Raw genomic sequence first — 19,751 nt, forward strand, 5'->3', positions numbered from 1 at the left:
CGAGAAAGCCGCACAAAAAGGTGAAGGGCTTCCCGCGAACACTATGCAAGCACCACTGCGTCTTCTTCAATGCGAGAAACTCCCAAAAGACACACGCACGAAAATAGTAGAAGCTAGTGCTATGGCTGAGCCCCGATTCCGGTGTTGCAAGAAATGTGTATCTCGCATTCCTAAAGCTCGTATCTTAGAAGCGGCAGACTGACGCTGCGCTGTATAACATTAAATAGATGCAAATGTGCACTATGTAGAATCTTCTCGGAACTATTTACAGTCTCATATCAACATCTCGTCGAAGCAGTGTGGGTAATGATCCGCGTTGCGAAAGAGGAGAGGCGGAGCTGTGTGTCCTCGCCCGTCCATCCAGACAAGGTGTCGCCAGTGAGATGTAGAGACATCGAAGACGCGGTTAAAGCAAGCCTATGGTACTCTGGATTAGCTTTCAGCCGCTTTGGAAAGGGTTCTTAAAAATACCATAGCGCATTCGAAAACGTGACAATTATGATTCAGCGCGGTGTCACGAACCATGCAAGCTGTGACGATCCGTACTGCCAAGAAATTGTTAGAAAATCTGGAGACGAACAAGCAGAACTCTCACGGTGGCCCCGAGGTGCTCCCTGTGATTTGCCAGTTGGTACTTGGACGTTTGTCCTCTCTGGGACGGCGCAGGACCTGCACGAAGAGGACTGAAGGCACCCACAGTGATTTTCTCTCAGTTTGCGTCCCAGTGTGGTATGCTAGGCAAGTTCCTCGAGTCCGATATCCATGAAAGGGAAAAAGAACCTCTAGTTCCGATGTGTTCTCCTTCGCCCGTATTAGCTCGCCGCCGCGATCCTCCGTTCCACTCGAATAATGTCCCATTAGCCATCATACAGGCATTCCGAACGCTTCTTGCGGTCAGAAGGCGAGAGAAGAGCTGGAAATGTTCTGGTTGGTTTTTTGTTCTTTCTCGCGTGCATGCATACGCGCCTCACGGAGCAGTTCGGGGGAAACACGTGCGAGCAGAGGAATCCAGGACGATCTCCGAAGAAGCAAATCCGGCTCTAAGACCGTCCCTCTAATGAAAGCTGCAGCGAGACGGTGACGCAGAAGGCCAAGCAAGGCATGTTGCCGCTGATTCTCAGCGTTAACAACGTTTGGTGTTTCAGTTTTTCCTGGCGCATCTCCAACTCGACCCTCAGAAGAGGAAGCCGACGGCGTGATGAGACACTCTGCACCCGCGATGTCACGGAAAGAGACGAAAACGACGTGGTAGCCGAGAATCGAGAGACAGTCATGGCGCCTGGTGGACAAGAGAAAGTCAGAAGGAAATACATGGCATGCAATTCGCTACTTCTTTCATCTCCCCCTCCCTGTCGTCCGCCCCTGTGTCTCGAGATTCTGGTGTCTGGAGATACCAGACACAAATCTGCAGATACAAGAGACACTCTCCAACGGTGAAATAAAGACAGTTTTCCTCTCTACACACACAGGCTGCAACCGCTCCATGCGTATAGATTGCCCATAGATGTTTATGAAGGTTCAGGAAAGTAGTGCGATTTGATCCTCTCTCCTAAAGCACGCAAGAGATGCGCTTTTTCACAAGCGTAAAAAACTCAACGATTGCCTATATCGCTGTTCCTCCACAGACAATGCCATGCCTCACCCTTTAGCAACAGAGAAGGTGTTCAATGGAGCACGACAGAAAAACGCAGGTAGGGCCTGTGGATGAGTACACGCTCGATGATGTGGACGGAAAGAAAAAGTAGCTCAGCCTGCTTGCTTGGTTTCCTTGAGAGTATGAGACACGCCGAATACAAACAGGATAGTGGGAGAAGACAGAGTAGCGAGAACAAAGGGAAGCAGACAGGAAAGTGTCTCTGCGGCTAGCACAGATACGCGACGACTTACAACTGCGTGGAAAGCGTCGGAACATCTGGCGCGTTGACGAAAACATCCCTGAAAAGCGGAAATGAAAACAGCGGAAATAAGAAGTGCTCACTTCCACCCGCAACAGAGCACGCAGTACCAGCTCCCAGCATACACCCTGCGTTTGTGTGAATCCAGTCCACCAATCCTAATGCCAGGCCAGTTAATTTGGTTATCAATATCCTAGACACGATTCAGTCTCTGTTTTCATTTGTGCAGAAACCATATCTACTTAAAATGTGATAAACAAAAATAATGAAGACTGTGTTTCTGTCTCCATCTAGTTCGCCCCCTCGCACCGACAGCAGTGCATACACGAGACCTGCGAGTCTCGCGTCCCTCACGATTTCCCGATGCCTGAGACAGAGGCTTTCGAAGCGTCGTGACTGTTTGCGAATGTGCCAACGAAACGCCTGCTTGTCGGTTTGATGATTACAGGAAGAGGCTCGAAAAGCGCGGAAGAAACACAACCTGTTTCCTACACAATAAAGAGGACTGGCGTTTCTCACCCGGGCTCTACACACTCGACCGCCACCGACGTCCCTGCGACAGTGAGGGGGACGAGGAGATTGCATGCTGAAGCAGAGCACAGAAACCGCCGATGGCCGACAACACTGCAATGCCCAGAGAGGCAGATGAGTCATACAAGGGAAGACGAGGCGCCACTGTCGATGAGCTTTCTGCCGCCTCGACATACTCTCAAAAGGTCAGGAACCGGACCCCACAACAGCCCTCTACATGCGGCGATTCAAACGATATCTCATGCGACTGTCTCCGCGAATCCATAGCCCTCTACTACGGCTCACTGCTGCACTCGAGTCACGACGAAGAAGTCTTTTTAACGTCGTGTGGCTTTGTCTTCTTAATAAACAATCAAGAATGCTGTTCACGCTAGCTGATCTAGTTGGACAGAAGCCAACACCCACTCCCTGCGCATCGAGAAAAAATGTAAACCTTTCTCCAGGTCTCACGAAGTCCTGCGAGTTGCTCTTAGGGCGCGCAGAAAGCCACCATTTTGTGAAAGCTCACCTGGTGCAATTGTCGGGACGACTCGACTCGTCGATGCCCTGAGGGCGTCCACGACCATCTAGAAGGGAACAGAGAGACACCATGCATGTAGCCACAAAACTACACAGGTAGACTCCCACACACATACTATACAAACGGAAGTGTAGCTCCTTGAGAGTTCTGAGACGAAAAAAAATGCGTGTGCCATGCCTCGGCGGTCTCGCTTCCGGAAACGCACCTCCTCTACGCCACATGCGTCAGAGTGATGAGAACAAAAAAGACGAACGACGTTATACATCGAACAAAGATGAAGACATGCTTTCGACTCTTTCTTGCTCCCAAGCCCTGCGTCTACGTTGACCCTATCCATCTCTTCTCTTTCGTCTCCTGGTCGGTCCCGAGCCTTCCGCCTCGAGGAGATTCCGCATCAGTTGCGTTCTCCGCATCAGCTATAGGGACGTCCAGGGAGCCAGCTTTAACGATGAAAGTGAATTTTCATTTTGGAACGGCAGGAGCGATTCAACCAATTCAAATGTTCCTTCAGTCGGATCACCAAGGCGTTACCTACGACTCGACTCTACGGAAACAGTCGTATTTCATGCGAAGGTCCTTCCGACACACAGCCTGCAGGTCAAGAACCACCGGGCACCAGAGACCACGAACTAGCCACTAGGTACGAGAAGAGTTTCTGCTGGGGCTTTGTTCACTCCGTCGCACATCTCCCTTTCCAAGGTACACAAAGAAAAGAAGAAATGCACACCATCTTACATGTTTGACACCGCCAGGCGCAAATGAACCAGCATCTTCTCGTTCTATCGCGTCTAAGAGCAGCAGATCTGAGTGCTTGCGATGGTGTCTTTCTTCCACCGAGCTCTGGCGAGGGCAGCCTTCGAAGCGATCGGAAAAGTTTCTGTTTGGTTTCTCGTTGGGCGGATCACCGCAGTGAGAGGCCTCTGCACTTCCGTCCCTGGCGTCTCCTTCGTCTCTCGAAAAGGCGCCGCATTCAGCAAGACTTCGCCCCTCGCATGCATGCGCGTCTTCAGCGACGGCAGAAGAACCATTCGTGGAAGACCTCGAAGCGTGTGGGTCCTGAGGCTCTTTCTGGGATTTCAAGAGTTTCGACACCGAGAACTCAGGACGGCTTCGTGACGAAGCGACTCTCTCCGGCCTTGTGCAAGCTCCGGGACCGCTTGCATCTGTCTCCGGAGACAGAACGCCCTGTCGGGTACCTCCACCCTGTCGCGCGGCTTCTTCGGCTTCAGCCTCAAGTGCTCGACGAGACGAAAGCCGGCGTTTCATGGCGGCGGTTCTTGGCAACGTGAGCCGGAGGACTGTCTCCAGGAGACTCCGAGAAGATGGCGAGAGGAGAGACAACGGAGATACCACTTGTTCATGGTTCTTTTCAGTGGCAGGCGAACCAACAAATCGGACTTTCGCGAAAGACACGAGGGAAGAGGAACCGGAAGACGCGCGAAAAGAAGAGAATAGAGAGGTGGAGATACATCGGGGGAGAAGCAGACTAACTTGTTGAAGGAGTTGAACACCTGCGAAAAACGTGAAGACACCGGAGATCGACACACGGTTGAAACGGAAGTTTGTTCGCGAAGTTCTTAGATACTGGCACAGCACTCTTCCACTTGCAGACATGCGAAGTTTTTAAACTGCACATTGCATGTGCAGACGACAGACGTACGAGTACCCCTGCAACGAACTGGAACTTTTAACTGCAATAGGCTTTTCACAGTGTACAGCCATCGAAGAAAAATTGGTTCCGCAGGTCGCGCCTTCTGCGCGTTCGTGTGAACAGAACCCCCAAACAAAACATGCAAATGAAACAAAAATGAAAGCGTGGAAGTAAGAAGTAGGATCGAAATGAAGTATCGCTCTCCTGCGAATTCGCATGCCAAGTTGCTCGACGCCTCACGTGGACACTATGGCGCATATCATTCGACCTCAGAATCCTTGGCGGATAGGTTCCGGAGCGCATTCAGCGGAGGCTTCAACCGTGCATGCAGCAAAAAGGAGGAACGGCCAGAAAAGAGAAAGAGACAGCACGCAACGTGAGGACCAACGGCCTACAGTGCATCGGTGACCTACGGACACAGATCCTGAACGAGAGCGGTCGAGAAGGCCAACGAAACCCAACAAACTCGAAAGAACGAAAGACTCACCTGCCGGGCCAAGAGTCGGAGAAACACTCAGCCTGCTCCATCCCAGACTTCGGTCGAGCAGGCGAACGGCTTTCTCCACGCATGCGTCTCGTAGCTCGGTAGAAGAGACCCGGTTTTTTGGAGCGGTGCTCTTTGGCCCTGCGCCTTCTTTGTCTTCCGTGTCGACTGGGCAGTGAGGGGAACTCGGCCAAGTCGAGGACGAAGAGGAACAGGGGAGAGCCTCCGACGCATGAGCAGGCCAGGAAGAAGTTGCGAGTACGGCCGAGACGGGCGCCCGCGAGGGGGCGGCGAGAAACGCCGAAGCCGGAAGGCGACAGAGAAGAAGACTCAGCAGAAGACTCAAACGAACGGGGACAGGAGCCGCCTCGTGACGAAGGGACGCAACAGCTGCAACAGAAAGGAACGGGAAAGCTTCAGGTGAACAACGCATCAAACTGGGGCCATGTAGACGAATCCTAACCGCACCCCTCGCCTCGCGACAAGCATCACGAGTTTAGATCGACTGGTCCGGAATATCGAGCGGCAACAGAACTCCATCTATTATTTCGAGAGCGCGACTGAGGTGGAATAAGCTCAATGACGTAGACGAGTGAATTCCAGCGCTTTCAGCTCTCTTGAGCAGCCCACAGAGGTGGTGGAGTGCAGCGTAAACGAAAACCTTCGTAGTCGTTGGCTCAACTGCAGTCCTGATCGGTATCTAGGTGCACACTATACGCCCTGCGCTGGCGTTCGATTTTTATTCAAGAGAGCTGGAAATGAGGCGCTTCGCAAACTGAAGACAAGACCCTGGGCTCTGTTACACGTTCCCTCGCACCATCACATGGGCAGGAAAACGATTTCAAAATTTCCTAGGAAAAAGGCAGGATGCATCTGAGCAACACACAAACGTTTGCGTTGTTCCCCCCGTTGCATTTGACTACTCTTCTGCTGTCACCCCCGTGAAGCTTAGCGCAGTCACCTGTGCATGCATCGATCTGTGTTTCGAATCTAAATCCACTCGCATTGCCTTTAACCGTTCCGTCCACTTCATCACACGGTGACGCTCTAAAGAGCCGCCGCATGTTCCTCTCTCTCTCTCTCTCGCGTTAGGGTGATATCTTGTGCGTCTCTCGACATCTCCGGCTCTCTGCGCTCATCGCTTTTTTGTGTTCTATCCTTTGCATGCACCTTTTCTGAGCTGCGCATGTTTCTTTGTACCTGGGAAACGCGAAGCCACTCTGCAGTCTCGCGCTGAAGCGTCCGCGCCTTCGGCTCGTTCTGAGTTGCGTTCTTTCCTCGTCCTTTCTCCCTGCCTCCTCCGCCGTGTCAGTCCTCTCGCATGCGATTCCCAGTGCATTCCGCCTCCGCATGCCGCTATCAAAGGCAAGTCGCGATTCAGAACTCCGAGGAGCCGTTCGAGTGCAAGCAAACCTTCAGGAAGAGCGAAAGGCGACAGAGAGGGAGACGCTGAAGCCCAGGCGTCGTCTCCCTGGCGCTCCCGGAGTTCTCTTGCCTCTTTGCTCTCTGTTTCACGAGCTGCAGACTGCTCGGCGTCTCCGCAGGAGTCCTGCCTATCGAGCAGCTTCTCTTGAATGGAGAAGGCCCCCTTTGCAGCTCGTGGAAAGAGAGAATTGAGATGGAGGGAGAGAAGAAGAAAGGCACACGCAGCTCTCTCGGCCAGCCACAAGCGCGTCTCCCCAGCCGTCTGTCGCGGCGCCTCCAAGACGACCGTGTCTCCGCCAGGCGCGGCTTCGGCCTGCCCCACAAGAGTCCCTGTGAAGGACGGCGGAGACACAAAGCCTCCAGACTTGCGGCATTCGAGAGAGATTGCGAAAGCTGGTGAAAGAGAGGAGGCAGCGAGTGACGACTTCAACGCATCAGAAGAAGAGAGAGACGCCGAAACGGGGGACGTTGCAGCGAAGCGAGACGGCGCATGTCCTGACACACCGGACAGCATGGAGCCTGGCACTGCAGGTGACAGAGAGCAGACGAAGGAGGACGAGAGGGAAGACAGAGGAAGAGAAGCAGAAGGTTGGAGAATGCGACGGGGAACTCTCGAAAACAAAGCTGCATGCATCAGAGTGGATAGCCCCTGGAGCACCTCCGCACCGACGAGGTATCTCCTGTGAACGACAAGGAAATGGGTGATAACGACGGCGGGAGACAGAAGGTCGAGAGGCGGATGAGAAGAACTGAATGACGAAGAACTTGCAGTGGAGGGGGAGGAAGAAGAAGTGGAAGAGGAGCCAGAAGACGCCGGGAAAGAAACACTCGGCAGACAAGACGACGACGTCGAAGACGCGGCGTTGGAGTGCGATGGTCGGGGACGTCGAGAACAAACGCGAAAAGAAGCGAGAAAAGAAGAAAGATAGGCTTCAACTTTTCTGCAGGTAGTCATGGGCCACCGCTGCGTATTGGGCTCCTCGGCGCATGCAGTTGCCAGGCGGGGAAGAACTACGAGGGGGGGGAGGAGGAGAAAAGCTTCTGTGTGGATTCGGAGGAGATCGGAGACCGAGGAAGACATATCCAAAGGCAAGGGTGAAGAGACATGCAGAGGGCTCCCTTCCACCGACGAAGCAGAAGAGAAGAAACGCGGGGAGGTGACCAAGAGCGCAGGCGCTGATGAAGGTAACTTCGAGTGCCTGCCTCCACAGCAAGATGAAGAAGACGAGAACGCGAGAGGCGAGAGAAACTCGGGCGCGTCTCCGCGAGCTTTCACGCCTGGCGCCTGTCGAGAGCCAGACGGGCAACTTCCGAGGAAAGGTAAGTTCCTTCGTTTTCTTCTTCTCTCCAACAAACGAGTCAACGCCGTCGGCGCTCCACGCAGAGGCACACAGTCGCAAGCGGCGAGAGAAGAAAGAGAACGGAGACAATTGCCGGGAGGGAGCAGAGAGCGACGCACTCCATCTTGTGGGTCGACAGACACCGTGAGACGCCCGCCGGTCACACCTGTGCAGGTCCTGGCTTGAATGGCGGACGAAGAAGGAAACGAAGAAGAGAGAGAAGCAGCAGGAAACGACGCGGAAGCGGGAGGAGAGAGAGAGAGAGAAGAAGGATAGAAAATGCGAGAAGGGGAAGGAGGAAAGAGTGAAAGAGATGAGGAGAGACAAGAATTAGACAGGAAGCGAGATGAGGGAAATGCGTGTGGAGGCTGCATGGTGGTTGTCCGGCGAGCTTTCTTCAGGTTCTCGATCGAAGGCTTTTGAGGCACCGAGGCCAGGTGAAGAAAACATATCGAAAGCTGCTTGGAGACAGTTTTGGAGAAGGATTTCCGAGAGCTCTTCCTGCAGAGCTGAAGACGGCAGGAAGACACTCGAGAGAAGGTCACTGTTTCGTCGCGAGGAACGCGCTCGGCGCTTGGATGAGCGACGCAAGAGACGCGCGGGAGAAAACTGAAGAGAGACGAAGGCGTCTGTCGAACAGCTGAGACATAACGAGAAGAGATTAACTCTCCAGGCAGGAAGAAGCCGCCAGGCGAAGGGTATCGCTGTGCGATAGTCTGTGTAGAGAACGGGGGGTTGGCGGGGGCGAGACGCTTGCGAGGAAAAAAACGAGACATGACGAGGTTCTCTCCTGTTCCGACCAGTAGGACTCAGAGAGAAGCGTTCTCTTTTACCGGTCTCTAGTCTCTTGGTCTGCGCAGTTTCAAGGTCTGGCAAGAAGATTCTGCGAGCTTCTGTCGGCTGGCCTGGGGCAGGCTGCATGCGCCCGGCGACTGTCAGTTGGCCAGGAAACGTGATAGAGTATGTGCAGCGAGAAAGGCCGGAAGGATGAGACTCGCCTCCAGTCTAGAAACGAAGAGAGGAAGAGTGGCGTCTGACATCAGGAAGAGCTCCGAGACCCTTCAGAGTGGAACACCGTTCTTTGCCGCGCGAGGTCAAGAATCTGCATGCGTTCTTCTCGTCGAACTGGTGAGAACCGTCGGCGACTTGCAGCGGCTGAGATCGCCGACGAATCTCCCGTGTTTCTTCTCGAGGTATTTCCTCTTTGCCTCTTTTCGTCGTCTTCATCTCTCTTCTTTTCTTCAATTTTCGTGTCAAACTGCTGCGACTTTTCTCGACCCTCAAACTAAACGCATGCGCCAGTTCTCACCACGATCGAAGCCGCGGGTGAATGTAATTCTTCGGTTTCTGCCCTGGACTTGCTTTCTCTTCTAACTCCCTCGTACTTGTTTTTGTTCTCGCGTCCCTGTTCGAGGAAAAACGAACTGCTCCTCTCTTTCTCCGGCGCAAACTCCGAGGAGTGCATTTGTGCAGGTCGACTTGTCCTGGTCTCCGGAAAACTCGGCGCGCGGTGGAGCCTTTCTTCCATTGGCTTACATCGCCTGCTTTCTCGAATTGCATCCAATCACAGGGACGAAACTTTTTATCCACCCCGCGGCGCCGTTCCTTCCTCGCCACGACGCCGAAGACTTTCGCCTTTTCTCTGTCCTCGTCGGTTTCTCCCTCCTCGTTGGTTTCTCCCGTGCACTCGCCGTGTTCGTCTCGCTTTTCCGTCACCTTTTCTTAGCCGAGCGCTTGGCCATTTGCGGCTGTTTCTTCATTTAATTTTCTCCAAAAGATGAACGTCGGCGGTGGTGGCATGGGCCGTCCTCAGGGCTCAGGCCTCGACGACGGCAACAGCCAAGTGGAACCTGTGACGTACATTTGCGGCGGTGAGGACGACTTTCAAATCCTTTCCCCCGCATTTCAGTCGACGTCTACTCGCTAACGTACATTTTTCTGGATTCTCTAAATCTGTCACAAGTTCAATCTCATCCCCCATTATACGCTGTGTACCACGGGGCTTCACGAGAAGAAAATGAGACTTAGTCTCCATTTGTTTCTTGCCATATAGAAGCAGTCACAATTGAATGAGCAAAAACGGATCAGTTGTTGCCGGTGTAAACGTGAGCGACATTCTCAATGAGTGGAGAGGGGAAAACGGAGAAGACGCCCTCCGAGAACCAGCGAAGAGGAAACGACGACCGAGTGCGACCAAGAAATGCCAAAACAGGATGGCGGAGAGGTCGTCCACTTTTTACGAGGAAGAGTTAGAAACAGAAATCTCCAGAAAAAAAGGAGACAGACGCCAATCGGATACGCGAGCAAACGGGAGACAGGAGAAGAAGGGAGAAGAAGGAAGAACGACAGAGGAAACTGAGGAAACAGGAGTGAAAACAGAAGAAACAGGCAGTAGGAGAAGGAAACACCTAGGGGGGGCAGAAGAAAGCAGGAAGTCGACGATGGAACAAGGGAGGAAAAACAAACGGCGAGAAAGGAAGCATGGAAAGGCAGCGGCCCTGGCTGTTCAGGAGAGAGACGGAATAAAGAAAGAGTCGACACTGAAATTTCGTAACAAAGTGGGGAAAGCGACGCAGTCGGGAACATGGCATTCTCTTCTGTCTTCTCTTTTTCCATTTTCTTTTTTCTCCCTCTCTGCCCTCTCGGTTTGTTGTTTATGTGTCATGGGGTCGACTTTCTCTGGATGGTGGCTCCGCCCCGATCGCTCTCTCCTGTCGCAGGTCTGAGGTTCTTCTTTGCTGCGCTTTTTTTCAGCTTCTCTTTCTTCAAAACTGTTTGTTCCCGATTTGTGTCTCCAGAGTGCGGCTGTGACGTCATGCTTCAGCCGAACGCGGCTGTTCGGTGCAGGAGCTGCGGCTCGCGAATTCTCTACAAGAAAAGGTCGCGGAAAAGTAAGCCTTCTCATTCGTTCAGAGAAGCGTTAATGCTGTTCGTTATGCGTCTCGAGTCGCTCATGTTCGCGCGGTCGTGTGTGACGCTGTCAAGTACTTCTTCCCTGATGCTTTGGAGCATTCTCTTCTCTCTGCGTTCTCGAATTCCTTGGCTGAGGCCTCGCCGGCGGCCCTCCTCGCTTCGTTGTCCCTGCTGGGTCAAGTGCCTCTTTCACCTTCTTGAGGCCGCTTGCCTTCTCGTGAGCCAGTTTTCGTTGGGCGTCGCCTTTCATCTCTTTTCACTCCGGTTGCTTTCCATTTCCCCGCCGTTCTCTGTCCTCACCTCTCGTCTCCACACGGAACCTTGCTTCCGCATGTTGCTTTCTGTCTTCCATCTTCAATCATGTTTCCTGTTTTAGTTCGTCTGTTCTTTAGCTGGGTGTCTGCTCGCCGTCTGACCTCGCTGGTATCGCTTGTTTGTCTTCCTTTTTCCGTGGATTTCCTTTTGTATCCTTGCCTCTCTGTCCCCTCACGTCTGTGCGTTCCATCTTGCTGCTGTCTCCGTGTTCTCCTCTCTCGTTTCTTCCCTTCTGTGATTTCCTTTCCGTTTTACCTTTTCATTAGTTCCTCCTCCTTCTGTTGTTTCTGTTCCCCCCATCTTTCACCTGGTCAGCCTGGGGGCTCTTTCGAGCACATCGACGGAGAAGCAAGACACCGAGAGTTCCGTGGAATCGCAACCATATCTTCTGTGCAATTGTTCCTGTTCTTCGCACTGTCTGTTCTTCTCAGTGATGCAGTACGAAGCGCGATGAGTTGTCAAGACAGGGCAGCGTTGCCCTTTCTCTCTCCTCGCTCCTTTCTCCTCTTCTCCGCTCTCTTCTTCCCTTCTGCGACTTGTTTCGTCCACCTCCCTAGGCTTCTTCCGAGAGCGACCCTCGTCCCCCGCTCCCCGGGGGTGCGCTCTGCTGGCGTGAGTGAAAAGAGCTTTTTGTTGCGTCTACCTCGTGGTTGTTCTGCTTTTCTTCGGGTCTCTCTATCGTTTGCCTGGAGAGGTCTTCTCTCTGTGCCCTCAAAAACATGTTTTCCACCACAGTGTGTTGGGCCATGGAATTCGAGTCACCACTCGGTTCTCTTGATCCAGACCGATTTGCTTCTCGCCTCGCCGCAAAACCTCTGAGCGCGCGACAGAGTGAGTCTGGCCGAGAGGAGACTCCGCAGTCCGCGCTGCAGTGGTGGCGAGGAATGACGGTAACAACAAGAGAGAAGGAGAGAGAGAAGTACAGGATAGGCCAGGCGCAAAAGAAGACAATGAGTGGAGGAGGACGAAGACGCGCAGTGCTGACTCTGGGAAGAGACCAAGATACTGAAGATTCAGCGAGACGATGCAGGGTGCGTTTGAACACACAAGCGGGGGGCGTAGCGGCGGAGCTTGAGTTCGATCGACTCGGCTCTGCGCCCACAGAACCTTTCTCGTATCTCTGCATACGCTTCTCTGTGCTGTAAACGCTTCTCTCCCCATGCAGGCATGAGAAGAGAGACCAGTGGCGGCGGAGTGCCTTCCTCAGGCGCTGCGTTTGCTAGTGTCTGCGTGTAGACAACCTTATCTGCTAGCTTGGCGAAAGAAACGTAAAGACGCGGCAGCACGATGGTCGCTTTCTCGAACACTCAGCGTCTTTTGGTACACTCTGAAATAAGGAACGGAGACGCCATACGCCTGCCTCAAAAAAAGACAGCATGCCCGCCACGCAGCTCAGCTGATACACGGTTTGTTCAGTCTGTGTGTTCGGTTTTCCGACTCTGAATGTCTCAAACGGACTTGGTCAACACGACGGCTGGCCGAACCACGCGAGAAAGTATGCGCCGCTGACACTGCACTGAACACACCAACACCCTTTTCGAGAGCTTTTCGTCCAACGCCTGATTGAGATGGGGGGGTCCGCGATCACTCTCGAACGTCACGTCGAATCCTCTTGCCGGCCTTTTCTGTACCCCCTTTCGTAACAAGCATCTCAACGGGAAGAAGACACGCCTATTGAGCAAAGGATTGAAAAGTACCGTTTTTCGAGCTAGAGACCAACAGCAAAAGCCGTGCTTGCCAGCCAGCCCTCCGGAGCGCAAATCTGAAAACTCCCGCGCCAATGGGGATACGGCGAGATGCGACGATCGGCACAGACGGAAGGGGTGCAACACAGAACGTAGGAAAACAGCGAACACCCTGATGAAACATAATTTTTCCTCAGGAGCGGGGACCAGAATACCAGCGGTGCTGGTTTTCGGTTTCTGTCTTGACACAGTCGACCTCGGTGTTGTCTGTTCCCCTTTCCCCCTTCCTTCTTCTGACAGAGTCTGCTGGTTGACTCTCAGCAGGCGCCCGGGGCCATTATTTTCTGTTTCCACTTCTCAGCACATGATCGAGCGAGGGCGCTGGGTCTGAACAGAAAACTGAGCATTCCGTGACATTTTTCGGCATTCTCGCTGCACACCTCCACAACACGTTCACTAGCGACTTTGAGGAAGACAGATAACCGGAATTTCGAAAGGGTCAGCTGCGAATTTCCACAGCTCTGGAGCGCGCCGTTCTGCTTGCGTCAGAAATTCTGGTCGGCTGTCTGGGGGCAAACTGATCCATTAATTGCATTTGCAGCCACGAAGTGTTTTGGGCGTCTCAACGTTGCATTCGAAGCGCGAGTCTCACACTGGAGCAGTTATGACAGCTGAAGGCGTTAAATTTCTCTATTCTGACTGGCGGACAAGAAAAGATCGCCGGCACATCAGACGTCTGAACAGACGTCCTAGAGCTGCATCTGCTGCAGCCTCCTCGAAACGCGCTTGTTCCCGACTCTCCTCTCGTTCGATTTCTTACATGCCTTGTGACTCTCGTGTCTCGTCTGCCCTTGTGCCGGCTCCAGCGTGACTCGCGTGGCGGATACGCTCGGTGGCAGCACGGAGCTTCCGTAAGAAGTTCACTTCGGCGACCGCCTCTGCAAGGGAAGACGTTTGAAACCTGCTGCAGGCTGCATCTGTCCCTCGGGGCGAAGGAGAGGTGGAAGACGAGCATACGAAAGACCGGAACGTTCTCGGCGTGTAGAACTCCTCGTTGCTGCTGCGACTGCGCGCGGTTACTGCGCCCCTCGCAGTGACCATGCCAGAGTCATCGGAGCGGATTTGTCCCGACTCCGGACTGGGCAAATCTCGATGCCCTCCCTCGCCTTCGCTGTTGTCTCGTCGCCGACTGTATCGCATGCGTCTCGGGCTTGCGGGGGGGAACGGCGAAGGCAGGTACCCTCCCGATGAATCCACGAAGTCGGAGACCCTTGTCTCCGTGAAACAGTCGCTTTCTCGACGTTCGAACTCCCTCACACAATCGGCCCTCCTACTGGATTCCACTTCCCCTCTGCTGATAATCCGATGTCGCGTTGGCTCTGACGCGGGATGAACTTCTTCACCATCGCCATCGCCTAGACCACCGGTGCTTGACACCCAGTCTCGCCGCTTATACCCATGCCCCCTCGCTTTCTGGCGATCACAGGAATACGCCTTCTGCCCCTGCGCTTCCACGCTCTGTCTGCATTCCTCTGCTTCTGGGAAGCCGTCGGTGCCCGTTGCCTCGTCTCGAATCGGCTCCCATTCTCCCCCATGCTGTGAGGTGGAGCCTGGCGCCCGTACATCGCCCCCGGAACCGGTCGACGCGCGCCGGAGCGCATGTCCTGCGCTTATTCGGCGCGGACTGTCTAAGAAAGAACGCGCGGTAAAAAGAACAGATCGCGCCCTCGGGGCTGCACATGCAAGTGAAGCTGCGCGCCTCTCTCGGCGAACCAGGCTGGAGGTTGCAACAGCCTTCGCGGCCTCCGTAGCCGCTGCAAGCGTCGCCTCGTCCGCGGAGCCTGTGGCTGCAGACTGGCGGCTCCAGAGCCGCTCGGCACCGCTGGCGGACCTGTCAGTCATGCTAGCCTGGTGAGAGGGGAAGAAGAGGAACTCGTCTTCTTCACTCGCACTGCTGTCTCCAGCGGATACGTTGTCGCAGCCGCGCTTTAGCCTCTCTTCGTGCTCCACGCTCTTCCTCTCCCGCTTCACCATCTCCGTGATTCTAATAGGGTTCAGGTCCTGAACACTTGGGGAACCTTCGATCGGCAACCTGTCGGTGGCTTCGGCGCGAAACAGGCCTGCAGAGGACGATCTCTCAGTGAAACGAGGAGTAGACCACGACAGGCGAGAGACACGCGGGATGAAGCCTTTGTCTTCCCCTGAGAATCCGGCGCCTCCGGCTTCTGCGCCGAAAGGCCGCATTCCTTCGCCCCTCTGCGTACGCGGTGAGGAACGTCGAGTGAAGCGGTCGCAAGACCTGAAATCGCTGAAAGAAACCGTTTTCCTGATTTCCTCCGGTTGTCCTCGTCTCTCACGAGTCCTCCACGTCCCCTCGCTCGCACCATCGTAGCGCTCTCGTCTCCCGCGTACCGTGTGAGCGTGCATCGACCCTCTCGCCTCGAAGTTCTCTCGCTCAGGGGTGCTGCTGCTGGTAATTCTTTCCGACCTCTCCGGGGATTCATGCAAGACAGACAAGACTTGGCAGCTGCTGCCATGCGGCAGCTTCTCCTTTTCCCCCTTTCCCCGCTTCGACAGAGACTCTCGAATGGGCCGGAGCCGAAGGACAAAACCTCCTTCCGGCTCCAGAGGACAAATCAGTGAGGCCCGACAGGCGCTGCACGCCCGGCCTCCACCCTTTTCACTCGAAGGCGTTCGCTCGAGCAAATCGTCGAGTCTGTACACATCCCCGACATAGCGTAGGGAGGGGCGGTTCCGAAAAGGAAAAACAGCTGCATCCGCTGCTTGCCGATCCTCTTGAGACAGAGCCTCCTCGTCCTCTTCCGTAGGGTTGTACGAGTGAAGGACTGCGAACAGAAGCAGAAAGAGAGTGAGAAAAAGAAGAATGGCTGTACATACACCTGAAGACGGTGCCGAGAGAGAGAGCAAGCGCGGATCTCTACTGTGACGCTTCGACTCCTTCGCAGTCTCTGAGAACGTGAGCGAGTACGAGGACAAAGGCAAGATCCCAGCGAGCTTGCCAGCTCTCCACAGTCTGAGGGGAAGAGCACGGATGACACTGAAAAAAGTGAGACGAGTTCTGTATGGCCCTACCCCGCTCTTGCTCCTCTTTGCTAATGAGCTTCAGTCCGAGAGCGTGTTCCACCTGCAGGCGCAGATGAAAGAATATGAAGAAGAACAATAAAAAATGGGCTTTCCTGGTGGAAACGAGCGGCCTGATCGCCCTCGTAAAACTGACTAATTTGCGTGAAACACACCACGAAAAGCTAAGAAAGCTGTCGAGCGTCACCGCCCTAGGACCAAGTAAGAATACATCGAATTCTACAGGTTCTTTCTTCGCCTGTCCACTCGCCTCGGTCTCCCCTTTATTCCACGGTCCCTTATCCAGCTGCGCACATGTCTCGCCTTCCTCGTCCTCTCCTATCTTCTTCCTTTTCACTCTGCCGATACGCGTTCTCTCTTTCCTCGTATTCTTCCTTCGTCTCCTAGTCTGCTGTGTTAACAGTGCATCCAACCTTCCCCCTTTGTTCCCGCCTTCTCCGGTTCAACTCCAACTCCTTCAAACCTGCTTTGTCGCCTCTGCCTTCCCTTACACGAATACGACAGTTGCCGAGCGCCCCCGTGAGCATTGTGTCACCTTCTTTTGAGTGTGTTCTCGCGTTGTGAAAAGGTGCTCACCGCTCGGCTGCGGCCACCGCAGCAGCAAAGAGCCACAATTTCTCGCCAGGTGACAGACGGCCTTCTCCACTGGACCATTGCGGACAACACTCCTCGTTACTCGTCCTTTCACACGGTTTGCTGAGTTCCTGGACAACATTACGTTCATCTCCTTGCGAAACAGAGAGACAGTCGAGTCCCCATGGTACTAGACTGACTCCACTTTTGAGATACAGTCAAGCCCTCTGTGATTGCCGTACACCGCTACCCCACACCCTCAGATGTCACGTAAAGCTGTGGAGAATGACCGCCCAGTTCTCGGTAGGCTTCGCCTTGTGAAAATAAGCAATGAACTGCCGGAAGAAGGAGCAAACGAACACGACCCAAATGGGGAAGACCAGAAGGAAAGACGGTGGCAGTTTTGGGGTGGAATGCTGAGGAGGGAAAAGCGCCAGACGGAGAAGAGGGAGAAAGGCCGCGAAAAGAAGAACATAAGGGCACACATGCAAGTGAAAAAAAGAACGAAAAAGGTCATATAGAAACTTTGAGTGAGAACGATGTGCAGTAAGAAACAAACAACAGAAGACAGGGAAACGGGTACGGAGACAGAAAGACTCCTTTTGACAAGACTGGAAAACCACTCCACAACAAATACAAAGGAGCCTGGTGGACCTCCTAGAAGCGCTCCTGTCTAGTGCAAAACTCGTAACACAGAAAGCTGGAGAGGCGTCGACCTTGTTTGGTCAGTTGACATCTCGGAAAACTGCGAAGTGCTCGCCTCCCGAGGTTTTTCACCGCACCCCCACATGTCCAGGCTCGTTTCCAGTCTCTCTCTCCGCTTGGCTTGAGTTCCGTCTCAGTTGTCTTTCACCGCTTCATATGTTACTGTCGCGTTTCTTCGCAAGTGCTTAACGGCACCACCCTCTCTCCCAAATGAAAGGCAAGAGAAGGAAAATGGATTCGTTCACCACGGGACAAAGAAACTACGCTGTTAGAGACCAGGGATGGTACAAACACAGAAGAGACCCTGCTTGCAGAGGAACAGGAACAGAAACGGAGACGAACGAACAAGCGGTGGACAAGGTTTTCACAGAATCGACCTTCTGGAAGGCGTTACTCTTCCACGGCCGGAAGCACGCCCCTAATAGTGTTTGGTAACAAGTAGTGGAAGTGGCGAATTCGGGAATCGATGCCTTGGAGAAAATCTTTCTTCCGCATCGATTGTGTACCCGAGGCCCCAGCTCAATTGAGTCGTATGTCTGCCTCAACACACTTGACCATAAAAAAAGATGCCCGAACAACGATATCTCCTTTTGTTCCACTGAGATGAAAATACTAGCGATAAAAACTCAACGGTTTGCCCTGTTTGGTTCCCTGTTCTCGTTCCTTCAGTTAGCTGCACAGGCCCGTGTAAAAAAGATGAGGCGCGAGCCGTAAGACGGCTAAGTAGGTGGCGAGTTGCAAAGTGGCTTACTCGCGTTGCTGTACTCTACTTTTCCCGAATTAAACAGCTGTCGCATAAAAAACAAAAGAAAACGGGTAGGAGCATTGGGAAAAAGACAGTCGACAAGTTCTGGAAGCGAGACGGCGGACGAATCCGTCGATGAGGAGACAAAGGAGAATCGTGGGCAACAGCAGCTCGCCGGGTAGTCCGACGGTAGTATATCTTGTTGAGTCTCTCCAAAAATCTAATTTGCTTCCCATTGAATAAGAAAAACTCGAGAGGGAGAACAATGAGTTAAAGCACTTCAAGAGAGAGACTTGACCGTTCTTTCGCCGCGCAGAAGAGACGGTCTTCGTCGTGCTCCGAGGACCTCGCAACTATGGTCCTCTCTGCGTTCCCCTTTGACACGACCGATAGAACCGGCATGCAACCGTAGTGCACAGGCGAACTTTGCAGCCTCAGTATTTCTTTGCGACACGTTCTATAATGTGCCATTCTTTATCCATTAATAAGCGAAAATATAGGCGAGTACTGCATTGGAAACGGAGGATGATTCTAGAGCGCGTTTTTTTAACTGTACACTCCGACGGCACGGCCAGGAAAAACACACAATACGCTTCTCTCAGCGATTCTCGGACAACGAAACGCTCAAGCGAAGGAGGCATGTAGGACCTCTGCTATTCGGTTTGGATTTCATGGAGAAATCAGTGCTGCGCATGTTTACGAGTCACACTTTTCAAATTCGATATAGAACCACAAGAGCGAGATATATCACCAGATTTGAATTCGGTGCGGCAGAGGGCCGGCTATATGTTCTCCTGGACGAAGGCTGCCGCTGTCTGACAAAAGGTACACGCCGAAAAGAGGTTTCATGAAGTGCAATAGTCAATGCGGTAGATGATGAGCTCAGCTCCAGCTTCGTTTCAGGGCACTGTGGGTCTGGCGGGGCTGACCTGTGCAGTGCCCTGTAGTGAGCGTGTGCGTCGTGGATTCCAAGCTTACGCTCATTTTTGTAACTCTTCGCAGCTACGCTAGCTCAGATGCCGTTTTCCACCCCGGAGTGACCTGTATACTTGAAGCTGATAGGTACCGGAAGACACTCAGATCGAGGGACCCAATCACGGCGCCAACGCTCGCTTTCCCGCCCAACCATACCTGTGAAAGTTACTCTGACTCTAGATTCACAAGAACCGTTAACCTTTTCGTTTCTGCACAGTGTATTCCGCATCCAGGAATATGAGTTGGAAAATCCTTGGAGAGTGAGCCGCGTGATGTGTAACACCGCAGTTCCCTGACAGCGTCGTAGCCTTTGCCAGTAGCTCTAATCCGATTATGTCAGAACGATAAAAATCCGTGTACAGGCGTCTGATGGTGAGTGCTATATTGGCGCTATGTTTGCACCTATTCATCAGAATGCCTGCTCTGCCCATATTGTGAATCGGCTTCTCCCCTCCACTCGACACCGACAAAAAATGTCCCACATCTTCGAATGCGTGTTTTTTGTGAAACAGAGTCCAGGAAACAGAACCGCTGGAATCATGCTCGTAGAACCGCATCTGACGCGCCTTCTTCAAGCGAGTCACACATAGTTCCTGACAGATTCCGTCTTTAATGGATCTGTGGAGGGGAGAAATTTGATGTGCTGCACATCAAGAGCCCCTACAGCCTTTTCGGCGGGAGGGGATCCGGAAGAAATTCCGTGGAAATTCTGCTTGCAAGACGCATACGATCCAACCGCTTCAATCAGGGTTTGAATGTTACATCAAAAACGATCTCCGGATCCTGGATTTTTGGTACCAGAGGAGGAAAAGGGGATCATCTCCCCCTGATCAGACGCGTCGGTTATTATTAACAATTTAACAAACTGAAGCGACTGAATAGGTACAGGTTG

At 53.3% G+C, this 19,751-nt stretch overlaps 3 protein-coding genes across 3 annotated transcripts; 1 reads left to right on the forward strand and 2 right to left on the reverse strand.

The window, feature by feature from the left end:
* Window positions 1-412: 412 nt before the first annotated feature.
* On the reverse strand, window positions 413-8,843 carry TGME49_254135 (hypothetical protein). Its single transcript, XM_018781041.1, has 7 exons — window positions 6,282-8,843; window positions 5,085-5,471; window positions 3,682-4,457; window positions 2,935-2,992; window positions 2,415-2,481; window positions 1,888-1,935; window positions 413-1,279 (listed from the first exon to the last, which is right to left on the reverse strand). Exons 1-7 carry the CDS (start codon window positions 8,620-8,622, stop codon window positions 895-897), a joined length of 4,062 nt encoding a protein of 1,353 aa, XP_018638150.1. The 5' UTR covers window positions 8,623-8,843; the 3' UTR covers window positions 413-894.
* Window positions 8,844-9,623: 780 nt separating this feature from the next.
* Window positions 9,624-11,528, forward strand: POLR2K (DNA-directed RNA polymerase II RPABC4; the record flags this gene model as incomplete). The annotated part of the gene is made up of 3 exons (XM_002369427.2): window positions 9,624-9,717; window positions 10,645-10,737; window positions 11,506-11,528. 3 exons carry the CDS (start codon window positions 9,624-9,626, stop codon window positions 11,526-11,528), a joined length of 210 nt encoding a protein of 69 aa, XP_002369468.2.
* Window positions 11,529-12,454: 926 nt separating this feature from the next.
* TGME49_254150 (hypothetical protein) lies at window positions 12,455-18,154 on the reverse strand. The gene is made up of 3 exons (XM_002369428.2): window positions 16,438-18,154; window positions 15,853-15,904; window positions 12,455-15,605 (listed from the first exon to the last, which is right to left on the reverse strand). The coding sequence occupies exons 1-3, from the start codon at window positions 16,513-16,515 to the stop codon at window positions 13,576-13,578; spliced, it is 2,160 nt and encodes a 719-aa protein (XP_002369469.1). The 5' UTR covers window positions 16,516-18,154; the 3' UTR covers window positions 12,455-13,575.
* Between the last annotated feature and the right edge of the window lie 1,597 nt (window positions 18,155-19,751).

The sequence above is a fragment of the Toxoplasma gondii genome, chromosome III (assembly GCF_000006565.2).
Source record: "Toxoplasma gondii ME49 chromosome III, whole genome shotgun sequence".
NCBI lineage: Eukaryota > Apicomplexa > Conoidasida > Eucoccidiorida > Sarcocystidae > Toxoplasma > Toxoplasma gondii.

Excerpts from the sequence above, each read along its gene's own strand:
- TGME49_254135 (XM_018781041.1), bottom strand. The coding sequence starts at position 8,622 with ATGTCTCGTTTTTTTCCTCGCAAGCGTCTCGCCCCCGCCAACCCCCCG. Across the intron at positions 4,458-5,084 it reads TCCGACTCTTGGCCCGGCAG|GTGTTCAACTCCTTCAACAA; the intron begins GTGAGTCTTTCG and ends CGTTTTTCGCAG. Across the intron at positions 1,280-1,887 it reads CCGACGCTTTCCACGCAGTT|GCGCCATGACTGTCTCTCGA; the intron begins GTAAGTCGTCGC and ends CTTGTCCACCAG.
- TGME49_254150 (XM_002369428.2), bottom strand. The coding sequence starts at position 16,515 with ATGGTCCAGTGGAGAAGGCCGTCTGTCACCTGGCGAGAAATTGTGGCT. Across the intron at positions 15,905-16,437 it reads GCGGTGGCCGCAGCCGAGCG|GTGGAACACGCTCTCGGACT; the intron begins GTGAGCACCTTT and ends CTGCGCCTGCAG. Across the intron at positions 15,606-15,852 it reads CAAAGAGGAGCAAGAGCGGG|TCCTTCACTCGTACAACCCT; the intron begins GTAGGGCCATAC and ends TTCTGTTCGCAG.